Genomic DNA, 27,357 nt, shown 5'->3' on the forward strand with positions numbered 1-27,357 from the left:
TCTCTCTCTCTCTCTCTCTCTCTCTCTCTCTCTCACTCACTCACTCACTCACTCACTCACTCACTCACTCACTCACTCACTCACTCACTCACTCACTCACTCACTCACTCACTCACTCACTCACTCACTCACTCACTCACTCACTCACTCTCTCTCTCTCTCCCTGTCTCTCTCTCTCTCTCTCTCTCTCTCTCTCTCTCTCTCTCTCTCTCTCTCCCTGTCTCTCTCTCTCTCATTCTGGTACTCTCCTCCAAAATACCAATTTCCTTCCCTCAGTAACCAAAGCTGGGAAAGCAGAACTCCATCTAAATGGCTGTGGGCTTGGATGGGGCACATGGGGATTCCAGAATCTTTTGGGTCTCTTAGTAACCGGCGTTAATGTGGCAACAGCGGTTCTGAGAGGGCCTCAGTGAATGGATCTGGAAGAAGGGACTGAGTATTGATGCTTTGGGCAATCTGAAATGAGATGGCATAGGAAGTGGACTGGATGAGGAATGTGTCTAGGCATAATAGTGATTTACATGTATTCATTCAGCAGATTCTTTTTTCCAACATGACTTACAAATGAGGATAATCACAAGCAAATTTTCTTTTAAAGATACAGCATTTCCTATCCAACTTTCTTTGATGTAGACTAATGTGTAATGTGAATGTACAGCAGACAGTAACAAATCAAATGTGAATGTTAGGTATGAATTGAAATTGGTATGACTCTGATAATTTAACTATAGAAAAGCGTATACAATGATAATTTAACTATAGAAAAGCGTATACAATGTTGGCCTGACACTGTGTTCACACTAAGTTCGGTTCTTTTGGTCCAGACCAACAAAAAAAAAAATACATTAACAAAATAAATGTAAATAATACTTAAATGACATTGTTCCATATCACAGGTTTCTAACCAAACTCCTTGACAAGAAACCTTTTTACAAAATGGCTTCCTAATGAACTCCAAACTTTCTCAAAACAGATGGCGCGATGTTCTTTCCCTCCCTTCTTTCCCACAGAAAGGTGTGTGTATTTGTGTCTATACATGTTTTGTATGTCCTATGACCTGTGTGTGTGTGAGTTGTTTACCTGCCACTTTCATACATCGCCAGTGTATCTCTCTGTTTCTCTCTGTCTGCGATTATTGATTCCTCCCTCACCAGCGGCATTCAGCTCAGAGCGCCCGCCGGCTGCCCGCAGCGTGCCTGTGATTGACACCAGTTAACTGATAGGCCAACTCGCTCCACATGCGTCTCTCACTTCCCACTGCTGCGTGATCCGTCCCACTCCTTCTAATTGTGGTAAAGGCCACGTTTCTATGACAACCTTATTTACGTGATTGTGCTGTTGATGGGCTCAGAGCTCTGTCTAAAGACATGAAGCAGAAAAGCATGCATGTGCTGATATCTCCAAAGATTTCTGAAGACTGCTATCATCCTGTTCGGTGGAAATTGAGCCACTTGTAACTTGGTTCAATGTGCTTTTCAGATTCAGCCTACATGCATGTATTTTATTTACTGTTTTGTGCTTGAAAATCCATGCAGAACTAGCTTCTGATGGTAGTTAGATGGTTGAAGCCTAGATAGTTCATTAGTTGGTGACTTCATTTTGTGTGTGGGAACTCGCTGCTTGATCTCTTGTGCATTTGGTTGCCCATCATGGTAGAACTGCAGTAAAGATATTTGATTCATTTATTTTTGTATACGTGCTTTCACCAAGTAGTAAATGTGTAAATTGCAATGATAACATAATCATGTGTATATATATTTGCAGACTTTTGAAGGGTACGTATATAAAACAATCTGCTATATCTACTAAATATATAAAATATACTAAATATGCATATTTATAAAACAAAATAAAAAAATTGCTACATTGGCTAGGGTTTTTCCAAACTTTTGAAAGGAACTATTATATAAATATTTTATTATAATAATTAGGCTATTATTATGTTATCATTATGGTAACACTTTAGTTTAGGGTCCAATTCTCACTATTAACTAAATATTAAATATAACTTTTGCCTCAATAAACTCCTAATTACTGCTTATTAATAGTTAGGAAGATAGTTGTTAAGTTTAGGTTTATTATGTAGGATTAGGGATGTAGTATATCGTCCTGTAGAATAAGTCATTAATATATTATAATAATAATAATTAAACTAAACTAAAGTTTTACCATTATTATAATCGTATAATATTATTGTGTATTTGTATAATAGCTCTTTTTATTTACAGTGCCTTTCAAATGCCCTAAGCAAAGTGGCAATAATGAAAAAGAGCATGAGTTTCTTTATTATTGGGTCAGCACACCTTTTACATAACATTTATTCATTTAGCTGACGCTTTTATCCAAAGCGACTTACAATTGCTATATTTCAGAGGTCGCACGCCTCTGGAGCAACTAGGGGTTAAGTGTCTTGCTCAGGGACACATTGGTGTCTCACAGTGGATTCGAACCCGGGTCTCTCACACCGAAGACATGTGTCTTATCCACTGCGCCATCACCACCCCTTTTATAGGTTGAATAGATTAAATAAAATATGAGACCCAGTCATATATAAATGTGAATATGAAAGTGTTTGTTTTTTTGTGTCATCCTGCTCAAGGTCAGTTCTCCAGAAATGTATTTTATTTAGTTAGTACTTGCAGGGACTGAGAATCAGGGATTCTGATTTGCTGTTGTCCAGGCTCTCTGTTGTGTTGTTTTTGTAGGAGGAACTAAAGATAATATCCACTCGTCACTTTCAGATGATCCAAAAAGTTGCAAGTGATAAAAAAAAAAAAAAAAAAAAAAAAAAAAAAAAATTTTACGGGTTGTGTGTGAAAGCACTTCTCTGATTCCGGAAAATCTCTGGCAATGTGAATTAACCAAAATCAAACGAACCCGGGTCAAATCCCGGGTCACTTTACCCGTGTATTTTCCGGAATCTCCGTGTGAAAGGGGCTTAAGACAGGCTTCTTTATAGACGTCTTAACACAATTTTTTTTTTTTTTGAAAAGCAACATGGTCAGGCAGAAAGGACACTGGATGCAGCCCATTTGTGACTTCTATTTAATCATCATTTTTCTATGTCTGGGAAAGTGCTTCATGTTCCCAAGTGAACAATTTAATTGGTCTTTAATTAGCCCAGACTGTGAATGAGATCCCAAAGCGACCTTAACGACCAATGAGCCCCTTAATGACCATCGAGCCCTCTCAATTACACACACACACACACACACACACACACACACACACACACACACACACACACACACACACACACACACACACACACACACACACACACACACCAGTCTTTTTCTTGTCTGCAATCACACTACATGGCATTGTAGAAATATGACAAAGACACACCATAGTACCTGTTTGATTTGCACCCCATTGACTAGGGAGATTTAGTTATGCTAAATCCAACATCTTAATATCTTTTTTGCAGAACATTGTCAATAATGCTAATTTGATCATGCACTTGCCGGCAAACAATTAATTGATAAGTTCCAGTGTAGAAATCACAGTAGACACCACTATAGCTCCTTTATTAGGTTGACACATTTGGACACATTTACAAAAAAAAAAAATGTTAATGTACAAATACAGTCCTGTAAAATACATACAATATAGCCAGGTTACTGTACAGTAGTTGGACTGTCTCCAACGTAAGATGGTGCTGTTCTTGGGTAATATTGTGCATGTTTTGTAAATTGCTTTTTGCAACCCAAAATGTGCAAATTCAGGGCTAACTAAAGAATCTGACACATGGTTTGGCACATCTCATGTGCAACACTGACACTCTGACGTGGGCATGCAGTTGGACTGGTGCATTTTGCAGAATAGTCAGAAGCATTAGTGTTATGTGATGTTTGTATTTACGCTCTGAGAGCCTGCTTCCTCCAGTTGAGTATGAAAATTCAGCGTTTTTTATGACAGAAGTGCTGACCTCTGTCATTTGTGTGTTAAAAAAAACACATGCTAGCTGAAATGTTCCACGAAATATCCGTACATTGAAGCATCATGAGCTTCTCTCATATACCATAGCCGATCAAACCCATTTCTTTCAGGAAAAAAATGAAAAATTAAAATTTGAATTCTTTTGTAATGCTTATGCAAGTTTGTGGTCAGTAAGATTTTGAAAAAAATTTTTTTGAAGACTTTTCTCATGCTCACCAAGACTGCATTTATTTGATCAAAATATAGAAAAGTATAATATAGTGAAAAAGTATTATAATTTAAAATAACAGTCAGTAATCTTACTAATTCTATACTTTTGTGGATACTTTTTTTACATGATTCTTTGATGAATATCAAGAGCAAAAGAACAGGAGTTATTTGAAATACAAATCTTCTCACTTTTTTTCCTTGTCACAAAGTCCACAGAGCCAGAAGTGCCAATAGTTAAAGAATCACCTGCAAATAACTTTAGAAGACTTGAATAGTTCACTGCTACTTTTGTGGTACTTTATCCTTTTTGGATTTTGAGAGCCACATGAGGATTAGTAAATGACTCAATTTTCATTTTTGACCATGCTATGTCTTTAAGGCAGTGTGCAGGGCCACCCTGGCCCAAGGACCTGTTGAGTCTCTGCTGTGGATCACAGATGAAAGTGGGCCGGGAAATTGCTAAGACTGGTTGCAATATCCGTCCTTACTTGGGTCCACATCTGTCAAACAGGCCAGGCCAGGGGTCTTCCCCTTAAAATCACGACACACCGTGAAACCAGTTGTGCACGTTAACAGAGTCTGTCTAGCTCAATCCCCTCAGCCATGACCACACCAGATAATGAAACAGCCACCAGTTTTTTTTTTTTTTGTTGTTGTTGTCATCACATGGAGTGAGAGGTACGTGCGTGCAGCAGCGAGAGACCCAGATGTAATCCGTGGGATTGGGACCTAAGCTCGGAAAGGCGGACGAGAGCTGCCCATATCTTGGACACAGCCCTGAATGTTCTCGGAATGTTCCCCTTCAGGCAGCCGCCACAGCTGGGAAGCACCTTCTCAGAACTTGTGGATTATAGCAGAAAAACAACGGCTGGGTTTGAGAAAAACTCTCTCCCACCGCGAAAACATGCACGGACTGTGGAAAGTCTCTATGTATGTTTTGTTTTGTCTTTGTTTCCCCCTTTAAAAACCAGGAGAGTGGGGTTGCTCATTATTGACAAAGAGTGTTGTTTTGATGTTTGAAATATCTACATCCCATTAGGGATTTAGTTCTTTGCTGAAATGTTCTTCGAGTGTATCCAGAAACACACTCTCGAATGAAAACATTTGCCCACAAAGAGAAATGTTTACTGCGTGTGAGTGATGGATCTGCTCTGGGTTTGTGACAACTTCACCATGTTTTGTGGATTTGAACAAATCCCTAACCATAAATTTTAAACTCTGGGGTGTAAAACAATCCACACCATTTCCACTACGGACATGGTATCTCAAATAATGTGGCTTGTTGGGAAGAGGTACTATAACTATCCCTATAACTATAAGTCTTTTTCTCACTCATTGTTGGAGGTTTTTTGGGGTGTTTATGATGTGCTAATCTACTGAGATGGTTCCCTGCAGACTGTTTAATATATCTTAAATGGAGAGATAACCTCAGATCAACAATTCCTGTATTTTCCAGCATCTTCCTTGACACAGAGCCATACACACTCATACAACTTTCACAGAGCATACAGTACACACAGCTCATTAGTTTTACTTTACCCATGCTTAGTGAATGTTTGGACTCATCTTTGGTAATATTCTGTACTTTATTCAGCGTGTTTGCTTGGATAATTAACTCTCAAACATCACAAAACCTGCAGTCAGGCTATTGCCTTGTGTTATGGACTCAATTTAAGGCAAGACACTACTGGCAAATCCATTTGTTTTGTTCATGCACTGATCAGTTTTGGGTTATTTTTCTTCCATAACTTTTCTTCTTTTAAAGTAGTGGAAAGAAAACATACAAAATACACATCTAAGTGTTTGTTTCATTACGCTGTTTTATTACACATGTTTTCCTAGTGTTTAGATTTCTGTTAAATGAGTGCATATCTAAAAACAGTTGTCTTAAAGGTGTGTTGTAGATTTTCTCCCCTACGCACCTGATTTAGACCGGGTGTCCCTGAGTTACCTCTGAACGCACGGGTTGTCGCAATCCTACCCCGCCTAAGAGTCTCACAAAGAGTCGAACGACGTTTCGCTCCCTATTAACACTATCACTTGGGAAAAAGGTCTTTAGTGTCTAACCTGTAATCGTTTCTCTAAACTAACTTGCTCCTGTGCTTGCTCCTTTCAATCTCAGAGAAGTACTCCAGAGGATTTCACCCAAATAGAAGAATACATCAGGTTTTATTGGAAAAAAGACAGACATCAAAATAGAATCAACATGACAAACAAGTCACCTTCTATCAATATGATTGGATAAATTGATAAAGCAAGCCCCCCCCTTCTTTACCCTCTGTTAGTGACATCAGCAAAAATATCTTGAATCTTCGAATAAACATTGTAAAGGGTTAATAGTTCAGTTGATCATAACACAATACAGACGAAAACAGTACGTTCTGGTACATTGTCCAAGGTTACATTGTGTCAAAAGTTTGTCGCAAGGTTAGATGGGAAGAAAAAGAAGTAAGATTTATTTTGTCATATTGTTAGATCGAAAATGGGAAGTCAGGTAAAAGTTAGTCATAATATTAGAACCAAAGGGGAAGTCAGGTAAAAGTTTATCCTAAAGCTAGATAACCAAAAGGTCAGATTCGGTCAGAAACATGATTCATTCTAAAAGACAGTTTACTATCATTTTTTAAAATTAACAATTCCACCACAGGTGCTCTAAGGGATGTCGCGTGACGTCACTTCTTGTTGACGTTTAAAGTATTGTCAAACAAAACGGAGGCTAGCTAGACCCTCCCTCCTCCTCATCCGCGCACTAACCCTCCACATCCTTCTTGTGGGTTATTGGCTGGAACGGTTTGTTATGTTTCGTGGTGCAGGTTAGCCCAGTTTGTTTTTGTTGCCGTTTGTGGAGCCTGGGGTGTCTGCAGAGACAGTGTTTTTTTACAGTGTGTTCAGGGGACAGGCAGCTAGCGGATAGTGAGGAGATGTTTCCTGTATGTGACAAACAATGTTTTGGCCTAAAAAACGCATGACATCGCTAAGAGCACCTTTAATGTAAGTTTAGTTTTTCTTGTGTTTAATTAACTGGGGAAGTATGTTATCGCCTCTGAGATAATTAATCACAATTATATTATACATGGATATTATATATTTAATGGTGCATTTTCCTATTTTTAGATTTAGATTACCTTTGCCATCGTCTAATAGTCACTTAAAAGTTAATCTTTAAATTTTTTCATACACTGCATTATAATGTTGTGATTTTACACTTAGCATTTAAAACAATGGATTTAATTTGTTTGTTTATTTGATTTTAAATTGATTTAGTTAAATAGTAGAATGAAATGAATAGTGGCCATTTATTAGTCATTGACCAGTATTTTTAATATGGGAGCATCCTTAATAATTATGACTGCCACGTTCACCTAAACATGAACAGCGTTTACTACTATTGATTGTATTTTTTCCATCTCCCAATTTACAACTTTTTTTGCAGCACTTGAGCAATGCAACCAATCACAGACCTTTCGTCCATTGCACATAAATCTAGGCCTATCAGTAAACACACGGTCATAAAGAATGAGTTTTAGCAGATGGTGTTGCCCAATAACACCAATGCAAGCAACATAACAATACTAGAACTCATCCAATATAATCAACACAGTGTAGACCGAGTGAAAATAAGAGATATATTTTGCAGTGCATACACCTTTAATGATGATAGTGTTTGCGAGAGTCCGGAGCTGATGTGGACAGTCCGTGAGCAGAAACTGTAAATCTGCTGTGACAGCTTCGTTGATTTTAATGAAATGGGTCATATTTCTCACTTTTGTAATTTATTAAATACTTGACTAACAGTTTTGTTTTTCCTGTTTCTAAGTGGGTCAGTGGAAAGTTGACCGCTTTCTTTTTCAGTGATTGCACGAATGATGCGTGTGTGTGTGGGTGTTGTTTTTGTGACCTTTGCTAGTGGTTTAGTCCTCCTACATGTAGCTCTGAACCAGTCTGACCGCATCTCTGTGGAGATGACTGTGGTAACTGACTGCGTTTACAGAAGTCATTGTGAACACGTTTCTCTCTCGCTCAGTCACACAAACACACAAGTATACATTCACAGAAATCTATAGGAGCTTTTGCAGCTGCACATGTCTAGTGTTTGAGCTCTGAGAGCAGTTCTTTATATTCTTAATTGCTAATTATTTTAGTTTTTGTTGGTGATAATCTGCAAATTGACAAATATGTCTAACTGTAATATTCTATGGGCCAGATTTACTAAACGGGACAAAGTAGCATGAGAGCTCAAAACGACTCGGTTACTAACGTATCCTCGGGTCCCTGAGAGGAGGGAACGAGTATTGCGTAAGTAGCTTACGCTATGGGAAAACTCCTTTTCTCGAGAATATTGAAGTCTTTATGTAAAACGCATTGCAGCTGCACAGCTGACAGCAATGAACGAAGGCAGCTCGGTCATTGGCTGTGCTGCGGCAACTTGCTCGAACCAATGACGGGGCGACTCTGAATGCGCGACCAATGAGCGCGCTTCGCGCCCGCGCGCGTCAGAGCCCGCCAAGATGGGCGTGGCCAAGAGCTATATATTGGGCGCCCCGTCATGAGAGTTCTTTAGGTTAAAACGACTGAAGCGAACTAACCAAGCACAAGCACGGCAGCTTACGCAATACTCGTTCCCTCCTCTCAGGGAACCGAGGTTACGTTAGTAACCGAGTCGTTCCCTTTCGAGAGGTCTCTCCTATTGCGTAAGTAGCTTACGCTATGGGAACACCATGCAAAACGCCGTGCGTGCTGAACTTCGCCTTATGATAGCCAGAGGCAGGTGCCTGAGCTAAAAAAGCAAAGTTATCATCCAACTAGCCGGCAGAGGCGAGCTTTATATGTGGGAAAGAATACAGAGCGGCTAGAAGGCGCTCAGTGTGACACAAGCACATACATAATCTAGATACGAACTCGTAGTTCAACTAGCATCATGCTGATAGTACATTGGAATGCAGTGTCGGGACCTGTAGGTTGTAGAACCTGATAAATGTGGACGGTGAGGCCCAGCCTGCCGCCGCACAAATATCCTCGATCGGTATCCCGCTCGACCATGCCCAGGAAGAAGCCACACTCCTGGTGGAGTGTGCTTTGACTCCCCAGGGGCATTGAAGTCCCTTAGCTTCATAAGCCAGCGCTATAGCTTCAACTATCCAGTGAGAGATTGTCTGCTTTGAAACGGCGTAACCTTTCGTACGGCCGCCAAAGCATACAAACAGTTGTTCTGTCTGTCTGAATAGGGCAGAACGCTCCAAATACACTCTGAGAGCCCTAACGGGGCAGAGTAGATTAGCGTCGTGTTCGTCTGCTGGGGACGATAGCGCAGTTAGGGAGATAACCTGTGCTTTGAAGGGAGTGGTGAGCACTTTAGGAATATACCCATGTTTCGGTCTAAGGACGACCCTGCAGTCGTTAGGTCCGAATTCTAGGCAGGCAGCGCTTGTCGAAAGCGCGTGCAGGTCGCCCACTCTCTTGACCGAGGCGAGTGCCACCAAGAGCGCAGTCTTGAGCGAGAGCTGTTTAAGGTGCACGGTTCGGAGTGGTTCGAACGGAGGCCCTTTAAGAGCGTCTAGGACAGTAGCTAGGTCCCAGATCGGCACTGAGGGGGGGCGTGAAGGGTTCATCCTCCTAGCGCCCCTTAGGAAACGAATAATTAGGTCGTTTCTTCCCAATGGACGTACCATTACAGGGTCGTGTGATGCTGTGATGGCCGCCACATATACTTTGAGCGTGGAGGGGGCGCGGCCCGCCTCCAGAAGCCCTTGTAGAAAAGCGAGTACGTTCGTAATCTCGCATGTTTCAGGGTTCAGGCCCTTGGCATTACACCAGACACTGAACACTTTCCATTTCTGGGCATATAAGCGTCTCGTGGAGGGCGCCCGCGCCTCAGCGATGGTTTTTAGTGCTCCGCTCGTGAGGTTCCTGGGAACCCGTTGAGGGGCCATGCATGAAGGGCCCACAGATCGGGGCGGGGATGAAATATCATCCCGTTGGCCTGACTGAGGAGGTCTGGCCTCAGTGGAATCGGCCGTGGTGCAGATTGCATTTGCATCAGATCTGGAAACCATGTTTGGTTCTTCCAGAGTGGGGCTATCAGCAGCACTGCGTTTTTCTCCTCTCTGACCCGACTGATGACCTGCGGTAGCATCGCGATCGGGGGAAAGGCATATAAGGGACGGCTCGGCCAGCTCTGGGCGAGCGCATCCATGCTTTTCGTGAAGAAAAGAGGGCAGTGCGCGTTCTCCTTGGAGGCGAAGAGGTCGATCTCCGCTTTGCCAAAGGTTTTCCATAACCAGTGAATCGTCAGCGGGTTGAGAGCCCATTCTCCTGGGAGAATTTTGTCTCTGGATAGCATGTCCGCCCCCTGGTTCAGGGCACCTGGCACATGCGCTGCTCTCAGCGAGCGCAAGTTGTGCTGGGACCATAAAATGAGTCTCCTGGCCATTGAATGCATGGAGCTCGACCTGAGTCCACCCTGGCGATTTATGTACGATACTACCGTCATGTTGTCCGTTCGGACCAAGACGTGTTCGTTTCTCAGCTGTGGGAGCAGGGCTCTGAGAGCCAAAGCGACCGCTTTCATTTCCAGACAGTTTATGTGTAGGCGCTTCTCCGGGTTTGACCAAAAGCCGGAGACAGGCCTGCCCTCGTAAAGGGCCCCCCAACCTATTTTGGAGGCATCTGTCGTTATCATCTTTCTCCTTGTGTTCACACCCAGACTCACGCCTGACTGGTACCAGTCGGCGGCTTTCCAGTGCGTCAGGGCTTTTATACAGCCGTGGTTCGCTCTGATTAAAAGGTGGCCCGAACGCCACGCGTGAGTAGGGACGCGGCTCTTGAGCCAGCGTTGGAGAGGGCGCATATGCAACAATCCTAGCTGGAGTACGGCCGATGCTGAGGCCATGAGACCGAGCATCCTCTGAAACCGCTTGACGGGGGCGAGCGCGCCCGCCCTGAATGATGTTGCAAGGCGCCGGATGGTGAGCGCGCGCTCTGATGAGAGACGCGCTGTCATTTGCATCGAGTCTAGAACTATTCCCAGGAAAGAAATCCTCTGGCTGGGAGATAGTATGCTTTTTGCAAAATTGATTCTTAGACCCAGGCATTCTAAATGGCTGATAATCCAAGATCTGTGTGTTATTAACTGACTCTCTGATTTTGCTAGAATCAGCCAATCGTCGAGATAATTCAGTATTCGCACTCCCCTTCGCCTTAGGGGGGAAAGTGCTGCATCCATACATTTCGTGAATGTACGGGGAGCCAGGGACAGGCCGAACGGAAGTACTGTGTACTGGTACGACTGTCCCTCGAAAGCGAATCTCAGAAACGGCCTGTGATGAGGCGCTATTGGAATGTGAAAGTAAGCATCTTTCAGATCCACTGAGAGAAACCAATCTCCTGGGCGTACTTGCGCGAGGATATGCTTGGTTGTTAACATTCTGAACGAGCGAATCATTAGTGCTTTGTTCAGGTGTCTGAGATCTAGGATGGGGCGGAGACCGCCATCCTTTTTCGGTACGAGAAAATAGCAGCTGTAAAAACCTGCCTCGCTCAGAGAGGGGGGAACAGTTTCCACAGCGCCCTTTTCTATTAGTTTGCGCACCTCGGTGCGTAGAACATGTGAGCACTCTTTTCTCACTTTCGTCTCGACCACAGTCGTAAAACGTGGTGGTCTGCGAGCGAACTGGAGCGAGTATCCGTGCTTTACTATATTCAATACCCATTTCGGCATATCTGGAATATTTTCCCATGCCGCTGCGTGTACAGATATGGGCTGAATACAGGCTAGGGGCGGGCCGCTGTGACGCAGGGACCCGGCCAGCGAATCGCCTGAGCTCATAGCTCTCAGAGGCGCGGGCGCGCGCTGAGCAGCTGAGTGAATGGGCGCGTGTGTGATTACAGCAGCGCGCGCTGTGTCTGTAAAACTCGCAGCCTGGGCTGGGGTTGTGTTTGACACTGTAAGGACAGTGTTTATAAGTGGGGGTGCATAAACAGTGGTAGGCACACGCGTCACTTTTATAATGTTTCCGGCTTTTACTGGGGATGAATTTATAACTGTGTGAACAGTGCTTGTGTGTAGTGGTGCGTACATGACCGTAGGCACGTGATCTACATTCATGGGGTGCGCAGCTTGAGCTGGGAATGAATTTGGCACTGTTTTGACAGTATCTGGGAATGCACACTTTGTGGACATGTGAACCCTTAGTGACACAGGCAGAAAAAGACTCTTTTTGTGTTTTCTGTGCGTCGCCGTAAAAACGGCGTTTGTTTGCAGGTGAGCGAGCTCTGTGACTGGCCCATTGACTGCTGTATGAACATATCCAGCCGCCTGTAAGGGGACTGGGTAATGCTTGAGCTTTTGCAGAGAGAGTGGTCCGGCTTTTGCGAGACACGCACTCTCTCTTTTCATTCTTGTGGCTAGGACGGCTTTCGAGGCTCGGGGTTCAGCACAATCTTGGGCCGAGGACCCCGTCGCTCAGAAGGCGGCTTGCGGTTGTGAGAGCGCGAGCGGCGTCGAGCGTCAGCCTGAGACGCGGGCTGAGAGGCGGTGGGGGCTGTTCTAGCCCGCTGCGGCTGCGGCGGCCTCTGTCTGCTCTGCGATGAGCTGGAGCGCTTGGGCAGGAAATGCCGCATAGCTTGTGAAGTATTCTGGGCCTCAGTGAAGCGTTCGGCGAAACCCTTAACCGCCGGTCCAAACAGCCCGCTGGTGGAGATAGGCGCGTCGAGAAATGGCGCCTTATCCGCGTCCTTCATCTCAGTCAGAGTCAACCACAGATGGCGCTCGAGAACAGTCAAATTAGCCATGGCACGGCCGATAGACTGGGCGGTGGCCTTCGTGGCTCGCAGGGCTATGTCAGTCGCGCTGCGTAGGTCCTTAAAGGCTTCGGGTTCGGGGCCGGACTCGTCCATAGAGCGGAGAAGCTTGGCTTGGAACACTTGAAGTACCGCCATAGAGTGAAGCGCTGATGCAGCTTGGCCGGCGGCGGCGTAGGCGCGACCGGGCGAGAGCTGAAGTAGTGCGGCAGGGCTTCGAGGGGTGGGAAGCTTTGGCTTTCCATCCGGTGGTGGAGGGCGGGCAGAGATGATTGGCCACGGCCTCCTCGAGGGGCGGTGTTCCCTCGTAGCCTCTTTCCTTCGCGCCGTCCACAGAGGAGAGCGAGGAAGAAAAAGAAGGCTTTAGGCGCGCAGAGTGGGGGGCTTTCCACGACTTGGTGAGTTCGTCGTGAACTTCCGGGAAGAAGGGAGAAGGCCTTTGCCGAGGGGCCTGCTGGCGCCCCTGCAGAAACCACTCATCCAGTCGGCTCCGGGTTGGTTCTTCGGGAGAAGACCAATCGAGCCCGAGGTCTTCCACGGCCTTAGAGAGAACGCGGATAATCTCGCTATCCATGGTGGAGCCCCCGCTCGCGCTAGCTAGCGTCGACGGGGCGGGGTCGAGAGTGGAGCCCGGCCAGTCGTCCGATGCAGCGTCGATTGACAAGCTGTCATCCATTCCCCCGTCGTCCTCGGACGCGCCGAAAGTCACAAGGCCCACCGCTCTGCTAGAGGGGAAGGCAAGAGCGGCGGTGAAGCACGCGGAGACTGGCTCGGCGTGACGTCACTGAGCTCAGGTTCAGGAAGCCTCTGTGAGCGGCGCTTTTTCTTAGTGCGCGGCTCGAACAGAGGGATGGCGGCGATGGGCTCGCTCACGGCGAAAGCGGCGAGGCGAGCCCGCAGTGCGGAGAGACCCAGGTCGTCACATTCGGGGCATCCGCCCTTGGTCAAAGCAGCTTCTGCGTGGTCCCGGCCCAGGCAGCGAGCGCAGATGATGTGACGATCCCCGTCCGGGAGAAGGTCTCTGCACGACGCGCAGGAAGGCATTTGAAACAACGCCTTGGAAAATTTGCTCTTTTACAAGTGTCGCAGAGCGAACAGATGTAAATACTTGCGTGAGCAGTACGCCGGATGGCTCAGTAGGATCGCGTTAGAAGGCGGCTGAAGGTGCCGACGTCCTCGTAGCAAATCCCGCTGGTATGCTTTTCGACGGCGAAGCTTCAATAATCCGGAGGATCCAGCGAAGAGGTGTTCGCTGAAGGAGATTAAATCTAAAGAACTCTCATGACGGGGCGCCCAATATATAGCTCTTGGCCACGCCCATCTTGGCGGGCTCTGACGCGCGCGGGCGCGAAGCGCGCTCATTGGTCGCGCATTCAGAGTCGCCCCGTCATTGGTTCGAGCAAGTTGCCGCAGCACAGCCAATGACCGAGCTGCCTTCGTTCATTGCTGTCAGCTGTGCAGCTGCAATGCGTTTTACATAAAGACTTCAATATTCTCGAGAAAAGGAGTTTTCCCATAGCGTAAGCTACTTACGCAATAGGAGAGACCTCTCGAAAGGGAACCAAAAAAACGCTGATGGGAGTGGAAAGTTCTGCGCGTGATCTACTGATGATGCACACCTTAGAACACAGACACAGCCGGATAATTTCCATAATGGCCAAAGCAATCTACCAAAAACTGTGCAAATTAAATTCTGGTTTAAGACATGCTTTTTTTTGGACGTTAGGTACTGGCGCAAATACTAGTAAATTGATAGCTCAAAACTTAGTGAATCCCCTTGCATGATATATTTAAATATATTAAAATACTCTCCTCCCATACATTTTGTATCTGAAAGGGAAACTCCTATAAATACATATGCAATAAGGTCAGTTGCAAAAATAACCCTGTCGACACCTTTTCAGCGCTAGTTTTCTCTGTGTGTCTTTAGTGAAGTCTGACAGTAGTTTTTTAATGCCAAAAGAGGGTTTACGCTGGCGGAAGCTGTTAGTAAAGCTGGCCTTTTGAAAAATGGCATGTTTATTTGTATAGTGATTTTCACAAAACATTTACATTTACGCATTTGGCAGACGCTTTTATCCAAAGCGTCTTACATTGCATTCAAAGTACACATTTAACATTGTATCAGTTCTTGCTTTCCTTGGGAATCGAACCCATGACCTTGGCATTGCTAGCGCCAACGCTATACTGTTTGAGCTACAGGAAAGCCTGACATACAATACCGAACAAAAGTTTGCGTGTAGTTACAATTTTTTTATTCATACTTTTATTCAGCATGCACTCAATTGATCAAAAGTGCTAGTAAAGACGTTGATAATGTTAAAATCGATTTCTATTTCATATAAAATGCTGTCCTTTAGAACTATTTATTAAAAATTCCTGGAATAAAGCATCACAGTTTCCAATATAAATATTAACAACTGAACAACTTATTTCAACTTTGATGAGAAGTTTAGTTGGTAGCGTATGTGCATTTAACTTAAAATTTGCTCAAATGTGTTCAATGATAATAGTTGCTGACTCACAGCTGATTTACAAAGCTAGCAAGAATAATGGCATTGAAACTTAGAGACACTTTAGTAAGTAAATGAGATTTGTACAGTATATCCATCCATTTCTTTCTGGGTTATATGTTGTTGCAGAATTACCCATCCTTAAACACCATATAAAGACCATATAATGTTGGTTCGTTTTACATGTTGGTCAGATGGCATCTTCCTTTATAAGTGAGTGGTTCTTAGCCAGAATAAGCTGCAGTGTGGACAATACTTTGTTCTGATTCTTTATTCTGTAAAAAAAAAAAAAATGATATGCAAAGATCTACTGGGCAGAATTAATTAGATTGATAATTAAATTGAAATGTTTTTTGTTTTACCTCTCACTTTTTTATAGCCTTTATTCTTATCTCTCTCCCCCCTCTACTCTCTGTCTCTCACTCTCATTGGCCTTTATTATGCTTCTGCTGAATGCTCTTTATCAGAGCGAGGGGGCTGCTCTATAAAGGTGGATTGCCAGGCAACAGAAGGTCAACCTCCTGTTTAAATGGTCACAATGCCTGCAGTTTGAGAACAGAATAAACAAATCCGTGTGAAATATGCTCATTACAGCTCGTAAGGACAGTCAGTGATGGAGAACACCTTCACATCTCCTCATAGGGGCTTTTGTTACAGCCCTTGATGAATTCATTCAATTTAGACACACTAACAGAATTTTAAAGCAGAAATGTGGACCCTTTTTTTATAAATCTTTTTTGTTAAAGCACATTTTTACTGAATTCTTTACTTCTGAAAGTTGCCGTTTTGTTTTTGAAGTGTGTGGGTGTATGTAATCAGTGCTCAGTATACCAATTCCAAAATAACAAGGTTTTATTTTTCAGTGGTTCATGATGTGATTAAAAAGATTGCTTTAACTGTTATGCAATTTTAAAGGTTCCTAATTTTCATTTGAAAGTCTCCTACAGTCGGTTTACATTCATCCAAGGTAAAAAAAACACTTTAATTTTCTCTTAATATACATTGCAGCATCATCTCTTTTCTCATAGTGTCTGAAACGGTTCGATAAGGATTCAGTCTCTCTGAACCCCTTCTTTTCCCAGAGCCCACTCTGCTCTGATTGGTCAGATGGCCCAGTCTATTGTGATTGGTCTACCTATTAGTGCATGTTGGAAACCAAAAGCTCATTACCATACATTGATTTCAGCTCCAGATGTTCTCAGCATTTGCTATACAGTGATGCAAACAGTAACAATGGCGTCGGTTTTACTGTATTCATTCGAGTTGAGTCATCATCCTATGGAAGTGCATGCAAAGTGGATTAGCTTTCGCAGCGCAGAAAGCAGCATCTTCTCGAAATATCAAAAACACTAACCAAACTCTTCCAGGCTTCAGCTACATCTACAGTGTTTGAAGGCCGGGTTAAGTAGACGTTGTTCACAGGCAGCTAATGAAGAACACAGGCGGGCATTATGTAAATGTGTTACAAACCTACATAAGTTTGTGCAGGAAGTAAGACTGGAATTACTTACGGCTCGATTCAGGCATTTCAGAATTGGTTCTATCTTTCAGGAGACAATAACTTAATTTATCGTGCAATTTGATCTTTGAAACTTGGCAGACGTTTTGCATTCACGAACAGCTATATTACACACTGCATGAAATGTTATACCTGAAAAACCATAATATAGGGGCACTTTAAGTGTTTGGTGTTATATGACTAATGATAGAATTTGCAATGTTTTATGGTAATACTATAATAGATCCTAAAATGTTTTTTTCCCTATCTGCTCTGAATAAATAATGATATTTATTAGGGTAGTTTATGATATAATTGGTTAGTTATTTTTAAATCAGCTAGACTCTTGTCACTAGTTTGTATGCACTCCTTAGGCTACTATCCAAAGTGTCGTGTGATAATTGGGGTCCTTCAGAGATGTCTGTTTTATCGATCGCCTGAATGCTTGACCAGCATCAGTACAGCTCCTGTAATGACCAGAAAATTACTGTACCTATCAGAGACACGGGGACACCATCATAAATTGGGCTGTTTAGCAAAAAGGAAACATTCAGAAGTTATCCAAAATTGATATGAAATAATAATTACAATTGACAATTGAAAATGAACCTGATTTACATTTCCTGAAGTAAATAGCAGTCCTTGCAAGGCAGAAATAAAAATGTGTTTAAGCTATAGTTTGAGAAATCATTGATATTTCCCAAACTATAACTTGATGCTGTAATAATATATTTTCATATTTTAGGGTTTCTGGATATAACAATACAATCTATACAGGAAGCACTGAAAATCATTTCAATGTGACCTTTACTTAACTAAATATTACTAACACATGAACAGCAAGCAATATAGACAGATGGATATGGAAATTGTATATGATCTAAATTATTGAACTTGTGTGCAAGTGTGTGAGAGGTCATTCATGGGTTGTGTGCATCTTTCCCATCAGATGCTCAGCAGTTCCCACCTAGTCTGAGTCATAAACTCTTTCTCCCTGTCTGTCTCTCAGTCTGTCTCACCTACCACAACACCACAATGCTGAATCAACTTACAATCAGTGAAGCTGCAAGTCACGCCAAGGAGGCTTTGGAGTCTAAATATGATAAATGAAAACAGTGACCTCTGTAATCCCTAGTTGAATCTGAATCACTAGCAATTTTCAGTTTTGTTTTTTTGAAAACAACCAGTGCATTTAACATTTAACCAAATGCAAGTGAAAGCTTTCCTTTCTTAATTTGTTTTGTTTCTTTTTAAATATTTTTTTAGTCATTGGAAATGAGCACCCTGCCAAGGCGGCTTAAGTTTAGCTAAGTCTATAGCGCATGCAGTTTTGGTTACAGTACATAGCAAATGATAGTATCTAAAGACATTCTTTCCAATTGACTTTTATAAGTGAAGCCAGGTTGTGACCAGTGGGACTTACAGGTCACCCAGGGAGAGATTGATGGAAAGAATAAATCAAACGGAAGTCTGATAGGTGAAGAAACCCAAAGATAAAATGATTGAAGGGGAAAAAATCCCATACTGGTTTGGTTGCTGCCGAGCGGAAATGCTTTTAAAGAATGCTCACAGGTGTTTTGACTCATGCCGTTCTTGTAGCTTTTAGAGTTGCGTTTGAGAGCTTTCCCAATTCCAGCAAACCAGACAATGTGGCACGCTCTCAAGAGATTTGTAGTTTTGATTTTCTGTGTGATATACACAGGTTGTTGAGACAGTTTGGTCTATTTCAGTAAAATTGTAAATAGTGCAGCTATTTTAGTGCCCTGTTTATGAGCTCTGTAAGATAAACAAGTGTTTATTTTAGGGGTCCAACACGTGCCGCGGGATTAACAGCGATAAACGGCAATCCAGAGAGCTGGTGCACTGCTCTTTCCATCTTAAATGCACATGAATAATATGTATTATGCATCTCTCTTAAATATATTATACTCTTGTTTTAATGAATCGCTTTGTTAATTTCAGTGGAATGATTCAGAAGCCTGATTCTAGTTCATTTGAGCAATCACACATATTGTTCCTAGAAGTAGTTGTTAGTTACTTTACATCATCTTGTTTGTAGCAAAGTAAACAATAATGGTGGGTTTCAGTGTAAATGTATTTTATTTAAATGTGATCACTCAAATTGTACTGATATACTGTATATATTAGGGCTGTCAATAGATAAAAAAAATTGAATCACGAATAATCACACTCTTTTGTGCGATTAATCGCATACTTATTTTGAAATTAAGTATACACCATTTATCTTGTTTAACATGTTCATTTTGTCATCATTTGCTCTATCCAGTGAAGTAAACCATCAGATTGAAGGGTGGCTCTCACAAAACTGTATTTTCTGCAAGCTTTTTTAAAGGTACATTTAGGTTCTTTCCAAAAGAGGACACTTGGAGACTCCAAAAGGACACCAAATAGCCACATGATATACAGTAAGAAGTCCAAATAATTCTTAAATGTATGCACACCAAAGCACCCATGGACATTTTTTTTACAGAAGAAACACTTGTCTAAAATGTAAACAAGCTCTTTGTTGTTGCATTATACACCAAGTCATGTTGCGATACCGAACAGGGCCACATATTTGCGCATCAATATAACGGACTCCCTCGTGCTTTTACTGTATGACTCCTACGTCACCGCAATCGTCTTAACCTTGATCGCAATCCTAATCCATCAAAACCTTTCTAGCGAGACGCTGATTTGCTTTATCCAGCCGTCAAACGTAGTTTGCGTGTCGTCTGGCCAGCGGTGGAATGTTTTGCCATTTCGTTCAGTCTGTATTTCACACAGCACGATGCTTGACAGCTCGCCTCACGCTGTTCAGAAACTATCACAGAATATAACAGATGACAGAATATGTATGCATATTTAAAATGATATAGTCCCTTTGAATAACATGTAATTATCATTTAGTTATCTGCATTTAGGTTTCTCATGATAACTTTGAAATACTTTTTTGTCTTCAAGTCTTTGTTGAAGTTTTGTGTGGGTTTCCTGCTAATTGGTGACTAACTGGCTAGTCTACCTTACACCCTTTCTCACACACAGAGACAAACATAACATTCACAAAGACACACAACAACCTTTCCTACATCAGAAAGTTGTCAGAGAAGCTGATCCCTGCAGCTTCTTGGTGCACAGCATGAAACCTGTGAACATGAAGGCTGAACTTGACTATTAAAGAGCAAACAGGTCTTGCCTAGAACGTTTGAGAAATTTCAGAGATGGTGATTCAGCCTGTAATCACTTTGGATGATGACAGTTATACTCACAGACACCATTGCTGTTATTGAGCATGCCAGGATGATGATTGCGAGCTGATAACTTTATTACCATGAAAGAGAGTTGTGACAGAGGGTGATTTTTGTTCTTGGTCTTGTGGCTGCTAATAAGATCATGTCTGTTTTGGGTATTAATGTTGTTTTCCATCACACACATAAAGCTGTTTGTTTTTAATTTCAGAGCTGGCAAAATACTGTTTACATTAAATTTAAAATAGACAAATATGTTTGCTGGCTTGGATGAAGTGATTTTTTTGGATTTATTGGATGATTTCCTCATGGTGAGAGATAAGAGTGCAGGATGAGAGAGAAAGAGAGACTTATGGGAGTTTGGACAAATCTACATGTTTTCACACGTACATCTGTACTTATAGAAACTTATGGGCAGATTGATTCAAATATTAAAGGGGTGGTAAAATGCATTTTTCGAAGGCTTGATTGTGTTTGTGGGGTGCACTGTAACGTGTTCATGCTTCGTTTTTTAAAAATTGCATTATTTTTCATATATTTTACCTTTATTCTACACTGCTCTGTCCCTCCTTGTAAAAACGGTCTGATGGTTTCCTGGTTCTACGGGCAGTCATGGCCTAATGGTAAGGGGCAGTCATGGCCTAATGGTAACAGAGTTGGACTGGTGACCCAAAGGTTGCTGGTTCGATTCCAGTACCGACAGGAATATGACTGAGGTGTCCTTGAGCAAGGCACCTAACCCCCAATCGCTCCCCAAGCGCCACTCAAGGCTGCCCGCTCCTCCGGGTGTGTGTATCCACGTTTGCAGTGTGTGTGTGTTCACTACTCACTACTCTGCTCCTAATGTGTGTGCACTTACTTGGATGGGTTAAATGCAGAGGTCAAATTGCTATCGTCTAGTGCTCGTTTCCCGGAAACGTCACACCCCGTACCTTTACCGGTAGTTTGCTATGGTAGTTTGTGCTATGGTGTATTATAAACAATGGCGTCAATAAAACCAATCGGACCCGGGGAAACGTTAGTGAAGATGATCGAGCAGAACCGGTTCAAGAATGGCTGTTAAACGATGTTTCAGAAAGGTTTGTTTTTTGTTGTTCTCTCATTACTTTTTAGATACGCTGTTATTCAATTGTACTAATTATTATAGAATTACAAAAAAATAAGCTTCGTAAACAAGAATTTCATATAATAGTTCTAACAAATTATACTACAGTCCTCAAAGGGATTTTTTTGAGTAAAGACTGCGGATCTATAGTGATCGTTTCTGACTGTATGCCACCGTTACTTTTGTATTTTTAGAATGATTGTTGACAAATATATGTCGACAGAACTATTAATGTTAACCCAAAACGAACATTAAACATCGGCTGCCAAATCAAACACAGAACCATGTTTAGCATGCCTGTAGATAAACAAGCATGTAGATAAACATAAAAGCTCTAATCAAAGAATAATTTACACTAATTCCAAGTTCGCTGTTGAGATTAAAAAAAAGTTTGTAACGTTAGGTGTTTGTCAGATCACGTTAAGTATGAATAAGGATTTAACAAACCAGCAGAGCCAAACAGCGTTGTCATTTGTTTACTTCGTTGCTACAAAGTACAATTAACAATACGAATTATTACAGAAAAAAACACATTGACAAAAAATAAATCATACTTACAGGTTGTGGCCCGTAAACAAAAGCTTCTGTTCTCAAAGTTGGAACTGCTCCATCTTTCAGGACAAGCCGTTGTGCGAATCCTGCATTGAACTCGCCACGATTGTGGAAGCTTTCCTCTGTAAAATGTTCATCACAGAGAGCAAGATTTGGGTCATAATTATGAGGGACCGAGGTAAAAATAACCATTGATCCCTAACTCCCTCGTCCCTAGGAAGGCTGAACAAAGTGGACCTGCAATCCGGATGAAAATAACAGCAGCGTTTCGATGGCATTGCGACAACTCATCTCCAAAACAGCAATGGCCATTGGCCTCGCCCCGCTTATTAAGTATTCTCGGAGGAGGGGTTTATGTAAATAATGGGATATGCTGACGTCAGCAACTCCCGAGGAATGTCATGTAGTCCAAAACCGGCTGTTTGCTGTAGTCCTTAGAAATTGAATTTTTTTAAAGCAAATATCTCCCTTTGCTTTGAACTTTGAGCGCTGTAACTTTGCAGATGTTGTTTATGCTCAAACAGCAACATTACACACTAGCTAAAGTTAGAAAAGTGAAATCGTGTTTTACCACCCCTTTAATACTTAAAATTCTGATACTGCTGTTTTGAGAGGACTGATCTTCACATAACAAATATTATATAATATTATGGCCTATTTAATGTTTTTAATTTTTTATATTTTATCCTCATAAATCTAAACACTTTCAAATTATCAGCAGTACATCTATTGGTATTCTTGGTATCAGATTTAATTTAATTGTAATAATATTCATTGAACAATAGTACATTTAAAATTATATTATATTATATTATTATATTATATTATATTATTGCAAATTGTAAATAAATGAAAGCAAAAATACTTTTTAATGTTAACAATGGACTTTTAGATGTACAAATTCCCTGCCCTTTATGTTAGCTTTCAGTTAATGATAACTATAGCCCCTTTCACACAGAGATTCCGGAAAATACACGGATAAAGTGACCCGGGATTTGACCCGGGCTCGTTTAATTTTGGTTCATTCACACTGCCAGTGATTTTCCGGAATCAGAGAAGTGCGTTCACACACAACCCGTAAAAATCCCGTAAAGACACGTGACATCGATGTGACGTAATGTCTCAGCAGCGTCTATAGTTTCCTTATGAGCTGCAAAACCACGCTTGTGCATTTTTTTCTCTGATTTGATCATAAACTAGCGCATTACGTGCCATTTCACTAGCTTGCTTTCACTTCACTTCAGCGTCATCATTACGACACGGCATTGATTATGGCTTTTGTTTACACAGTGCGCGTTACGGTACTGATCCCGGCAATGTTACTAGGTCCCCAACCCGGCATCAATCCAGGGTCGTGTTTGCGTTCACACAGGAGGCGTTCTGGCAATTTCCCGGGATCAACGCGCTGTGTGAAAGGGGCTAGTGTAACTCGTTGCCATCTTTACATTTGTTCAGAAGAATTTCCTACAAAATCAGAGCAGAAAATGTGAAAGTAATTTGCAGATTTCTTCAGGGCATTCTTATGAGTGTATGGGAGTCGTATGCTGTAAGGACCATAGAGTGTCATTCTCTATTGTTTTAGAGTTGCATCCACACCTCACAAAACACGCAATGCCTTCTCCTCTACCAGAACAATCACTTTTATTCTCACCAAGGATAGGCCGCTCATTGTCTATTGTTCTGTGTAATAACAAGCGCATTTGGCCGCAGAATTAGTTGCTTAAGGAGTCTTGAGACTGTCTGAGAGCCTGCAGTATTGTCACAATGGAATGGGTGGAAAGTTTTACTGGAGTGTTAATTTGCTTTGGTGCGTGTATAGATTTGTGTTTTTAGATGGCAGAACCCTCTTCCTTATTTCAAGATACCCTTTACTCCTGTGGTTATGTGAATGAATACGACTAAAGTGGAAAATACACTTACATGAGGAGATACAAGACATATGAGTTTAGAAAAAGCTACTCAAGTTACTTAGCAAACTGACTTCAAAATTCAACTTTGACTGTGTTTAATTTATGTTGTATAACAAAATGTGAAAGTTTCTTCAAGTAAACTTAACCACCGAGCTTGTTCGCTCATAAATCGTAACTGCTTTTCTAAAAACCCATAGTAAATTCATGAGGGAATCCCGTGGCGAATTAGCCTTCGGGCTGGCCTACAAATTGCCATCATGACTGAACAGCTCTATAGAGAGGGGAAAACGTTGAGCTGCAGGGAGTTTAAGAAGGGTAAAGAAAGAGAGACAAAGACTAATGATAAAAAGAGAGCGAGAGAGATGAATGTAAAGGGCATGGAAGACAGACCCAGGGTGATTGCAGGCTAAAGGAATTAAATATTACAGAGCTACAAAACATTTCACCTTGACAGGATCAGGCAATGTAAGTGCTGAAGTCAGCAGCACAGAGGAATTCTGGGTAATGGGAGGAGGCAAGGTTTTAATGTGATATAAAGATACATGCTGCATTCACCCAATTCGTATACTATCCGTCTCAAAGAGTATTCAAAATGAGAACTAGTGCGTCCCAAATCCCAAATCGTAGTATGTTGAAATGAGTATTCCAAAGATACCCGGATGGTCTCCTTTTATCTGTTCGAATCTGAAGTGCAGACCCGTGCACACTCTTACGGCTAGCACTGCCTACAACCCATGGCACGTTGGACGAGGATTCGATCAGAAGTACAAACACGAATGGAAAAGACAAGAGGTTAAGACAAGAGGTTTAATAATAATAATCAGTATCTAACCTGATGAAAAGATATTTATTCAATGTTATCCATATACATTAAATTGAATGTGGAGGATTTTAACTGTGACCAGATGATTGACAGGGCAGTTTAAACGGTGACAGAATGAACCAAAGCTTGCCTATGCTATTCTGCTACACACGTCTTCACAAGAACAGTACATAATATTAAGGCACAGTATAAGTAGGGGAATTGGGACGCTGCAAAAATCTTGTCACACCAAGAAAGACTCAATATCTCACATTTATATCTGTCTATTTAACTTCCTGAAAAGACTCAAAAATTGACTCAACAATGAGATACCATGTCAGATATGTGACTGTACTGTTGTTGCTCTCTCTCATGATCTCTCACTCTCTTTCTTTTCCAGCTCTTACAGAAGCTGATGTATCCAAAACGACAGAAAAGGTCCCTTTCCACGACCTACCCATCACCTGGAACAACCCTTCAGCTGATGCGTCTCTTTCCACGGCCAGTTTCATCATCATCATCCTCGCTCTGGGGCTGCAGTTGCCCTTCATCTGAAAGGCCACAGCCACATACACACACAAAGATCACATGCACACACGGGTGAACATCATAAAGAAATGTCAGGCTCTTATTCCCCCCAAAAATCAAAAGGAAAAAAGAAAGTATATATTGTATACCTAAAATGATGCACTTTGCAAATTTGGCATTGTATGTATTTAATTCAAAATTAAATATGGACAGTTTAAGCAAATAAGCAGTTTTTTTAAGCAGTTTTATTCATTCTCATAACTGTCATACAGCAACAAACAAACAAAAAATGATATATACAGTTATGATCAGAATTATTGGCACCCTTAGTAAATATGATCAAAGAAAGCTGACTTTTATTTTTTAATCTAAAAATTCTCATAAATATGACCTTTCATTGAAGTAAAACAATTGAAATTGGCGGAAAATGACATTATGTTTTTGCCATAATGTTTTTGCCAATAATTATGACCATGACTAATACAAATATATACAGTATTTAAGAAGGTATACATATACATATATATATATATATGTATGTATGTACGCATATATATATGTGTGTGTGTATACTGTATATATTAGCATTTTTTGCACCACAGTAGGCTTCTAAGAATAGGAGGATATTGTTTAAATGTGGCTAATATATATATTAGCAATTATATTTTAGCAAGCTACTAAGTTTATTTTATTTTACTCTATTTTATTAGATTATTATTATTTGATTTTTTTTTTGTATTACAGTAGGCTACTATGAATTGTTGAATTGGAGTTAAATTGTCATGGTCATGTTAACTGCCAATACTGTCATAATGCAAAAAGAAAGCAAGAGTAATAATAATAAGCATTATGGTCTTAATGCAAAATCTAATTTCTTATTTCCTTCTTTTAATTTTGGGGTGACACGTGACCTGGGCATTTCCTGACAGTTCATATGACGTTCCCTACAAATTCACATTTCAATGTTGTTTTATTATGTTCCCAGCCTTCTGTGACAGCCCCATTTTGGTGGAAGACTGTGGTAGGGAGACTAGCAGTGTTCTCTGGGGTTTAAGTGTTAACACTCTCCACAGAATTATTGTATCAGAACTGTTATCATCACCGACTGGGACTGTGGAATGCATGACAAAATATGTGCATCTGTGGAAACATCGCTCATGACCACACAACAAAAAAGAAAACAGAAATTGTCTGCACTCTGCACAATAAGCAAGGGATATTACCACACACACGCAGAGCATTATTGAATGAAACTATGATGAATATGCACATTTAGAATGTATATAGTTTGAACTGGCGCTGAATTTATAGGACAATGAATGTTTATCTAAAGTATCACACAAACGTTTTTTTAAATATTTCATTAGCTCTAACTAAAGCCCACACAAACACACAATTATAGTTACACAAATCTTACAGCGTATTGGAAATGTTCTGGGGCTTTGCCGTTATCTGTTTGCACGACTTCCATGCCTTTAAAGGGCTCAAAACATCCCTTAAATACTTAACACCTTTTACTTAAATCCTTCATTTACCTCCCCAGTGCTCAGCCTTTCTAAAAAAAACACACTTTAACTTAATAATACTGTACATTTATTAAAGATATTTGATATATACTCTGTCGTTTTGGAGGATACTCGGTCAGTTTTATGAAAATGCACTAAACTTTCTTTAAAAAAAAAAATTCTCCCCAAAAGTTTGATGCAGGTTCGCATGAATGTTCTGTTTAATGAAAAAATGAGAAAAATAAATAAATAAATCAAAAAAGGCTGTTAAAAACTCCACAGATATGCAGAATGCCTTTCTTTTATAAATAATAAACTTAAAGCAAAGCAATGCAAGATTAGAGATGCCAAATATTTTCTATAATAGCTTCTTTAGCAATGTGTTCATAGCAACATAAAAAAAATATTTCCTATTGTGTTAACTTTTTAAGAGTCAGTATTAAAACATTGCTTTAGTTCTTACACAGAAGTCTCCAAACATTTTTTATGTTAAGCTTTTGTTGTTGTTTCTGATTCCACATGAATTGCTACTTTTGATTTCTCCCATATCTCTCTGATGTTGGTTCTATAATGTTTTTATATGAAGGTTCACAAATCTTCATACATTCTTAAACATTTGCAAACCAACCATTCAGCCTCAAATAACAGAGATATACCCAGGGTGCGAATTATGCAGGGTCTGGATCCCTAGGCTTGATGATGACCCCACAAATTTGAGAAAACATGGGTCCGGGGTTCTACCTGA

At 41.3% G+C, this 27,357-nt stretch overlaps 1 protein-coding gene across 2 annotated transcripts in view; it reads left to right on the forward strand.

Moving 5' to 3' along the window:
- The window catches only part of gpc5c (glypican 5c), a 134,991-nt gene extending 108,703 nt beyond the window's left edge, over positions 1 to 26,288 (forward strand). For both annotated transcript variants that reach the window (XM_077222346.1, XM_077222345.1), the window contains one exon: positions 24,980 to 26,288. In XM_077222346.1, the coding sequence (XP_077078461.1) occupies positions 24,980 to 25,134 (155 nt within the window). In that variant the 3' untranslated portion in view covers positions 25,135 to 26,288. The remainder of the gene's footprint in view (positions 1 to 24,979) is intronic.
- Positions 26,289 to 27,357: the final 1,069 nt, after the last annotated feature.

Source organism: Siphateles boraxobius, unplaced genomic scaffold (genome assembly GCF_051911475.1).
Source record: "Siphateles boraxobius isolate OS27281-9 unplaced genomic scaffold, OSU_SipBor_1 86, whole genome shotgun sequence".
NCBI lineage: Eukaryota > Metazoa > Chordata > Actinopteri > Cypriniformes > Leuciscidae > Siphateles > Siphateles boraxobius.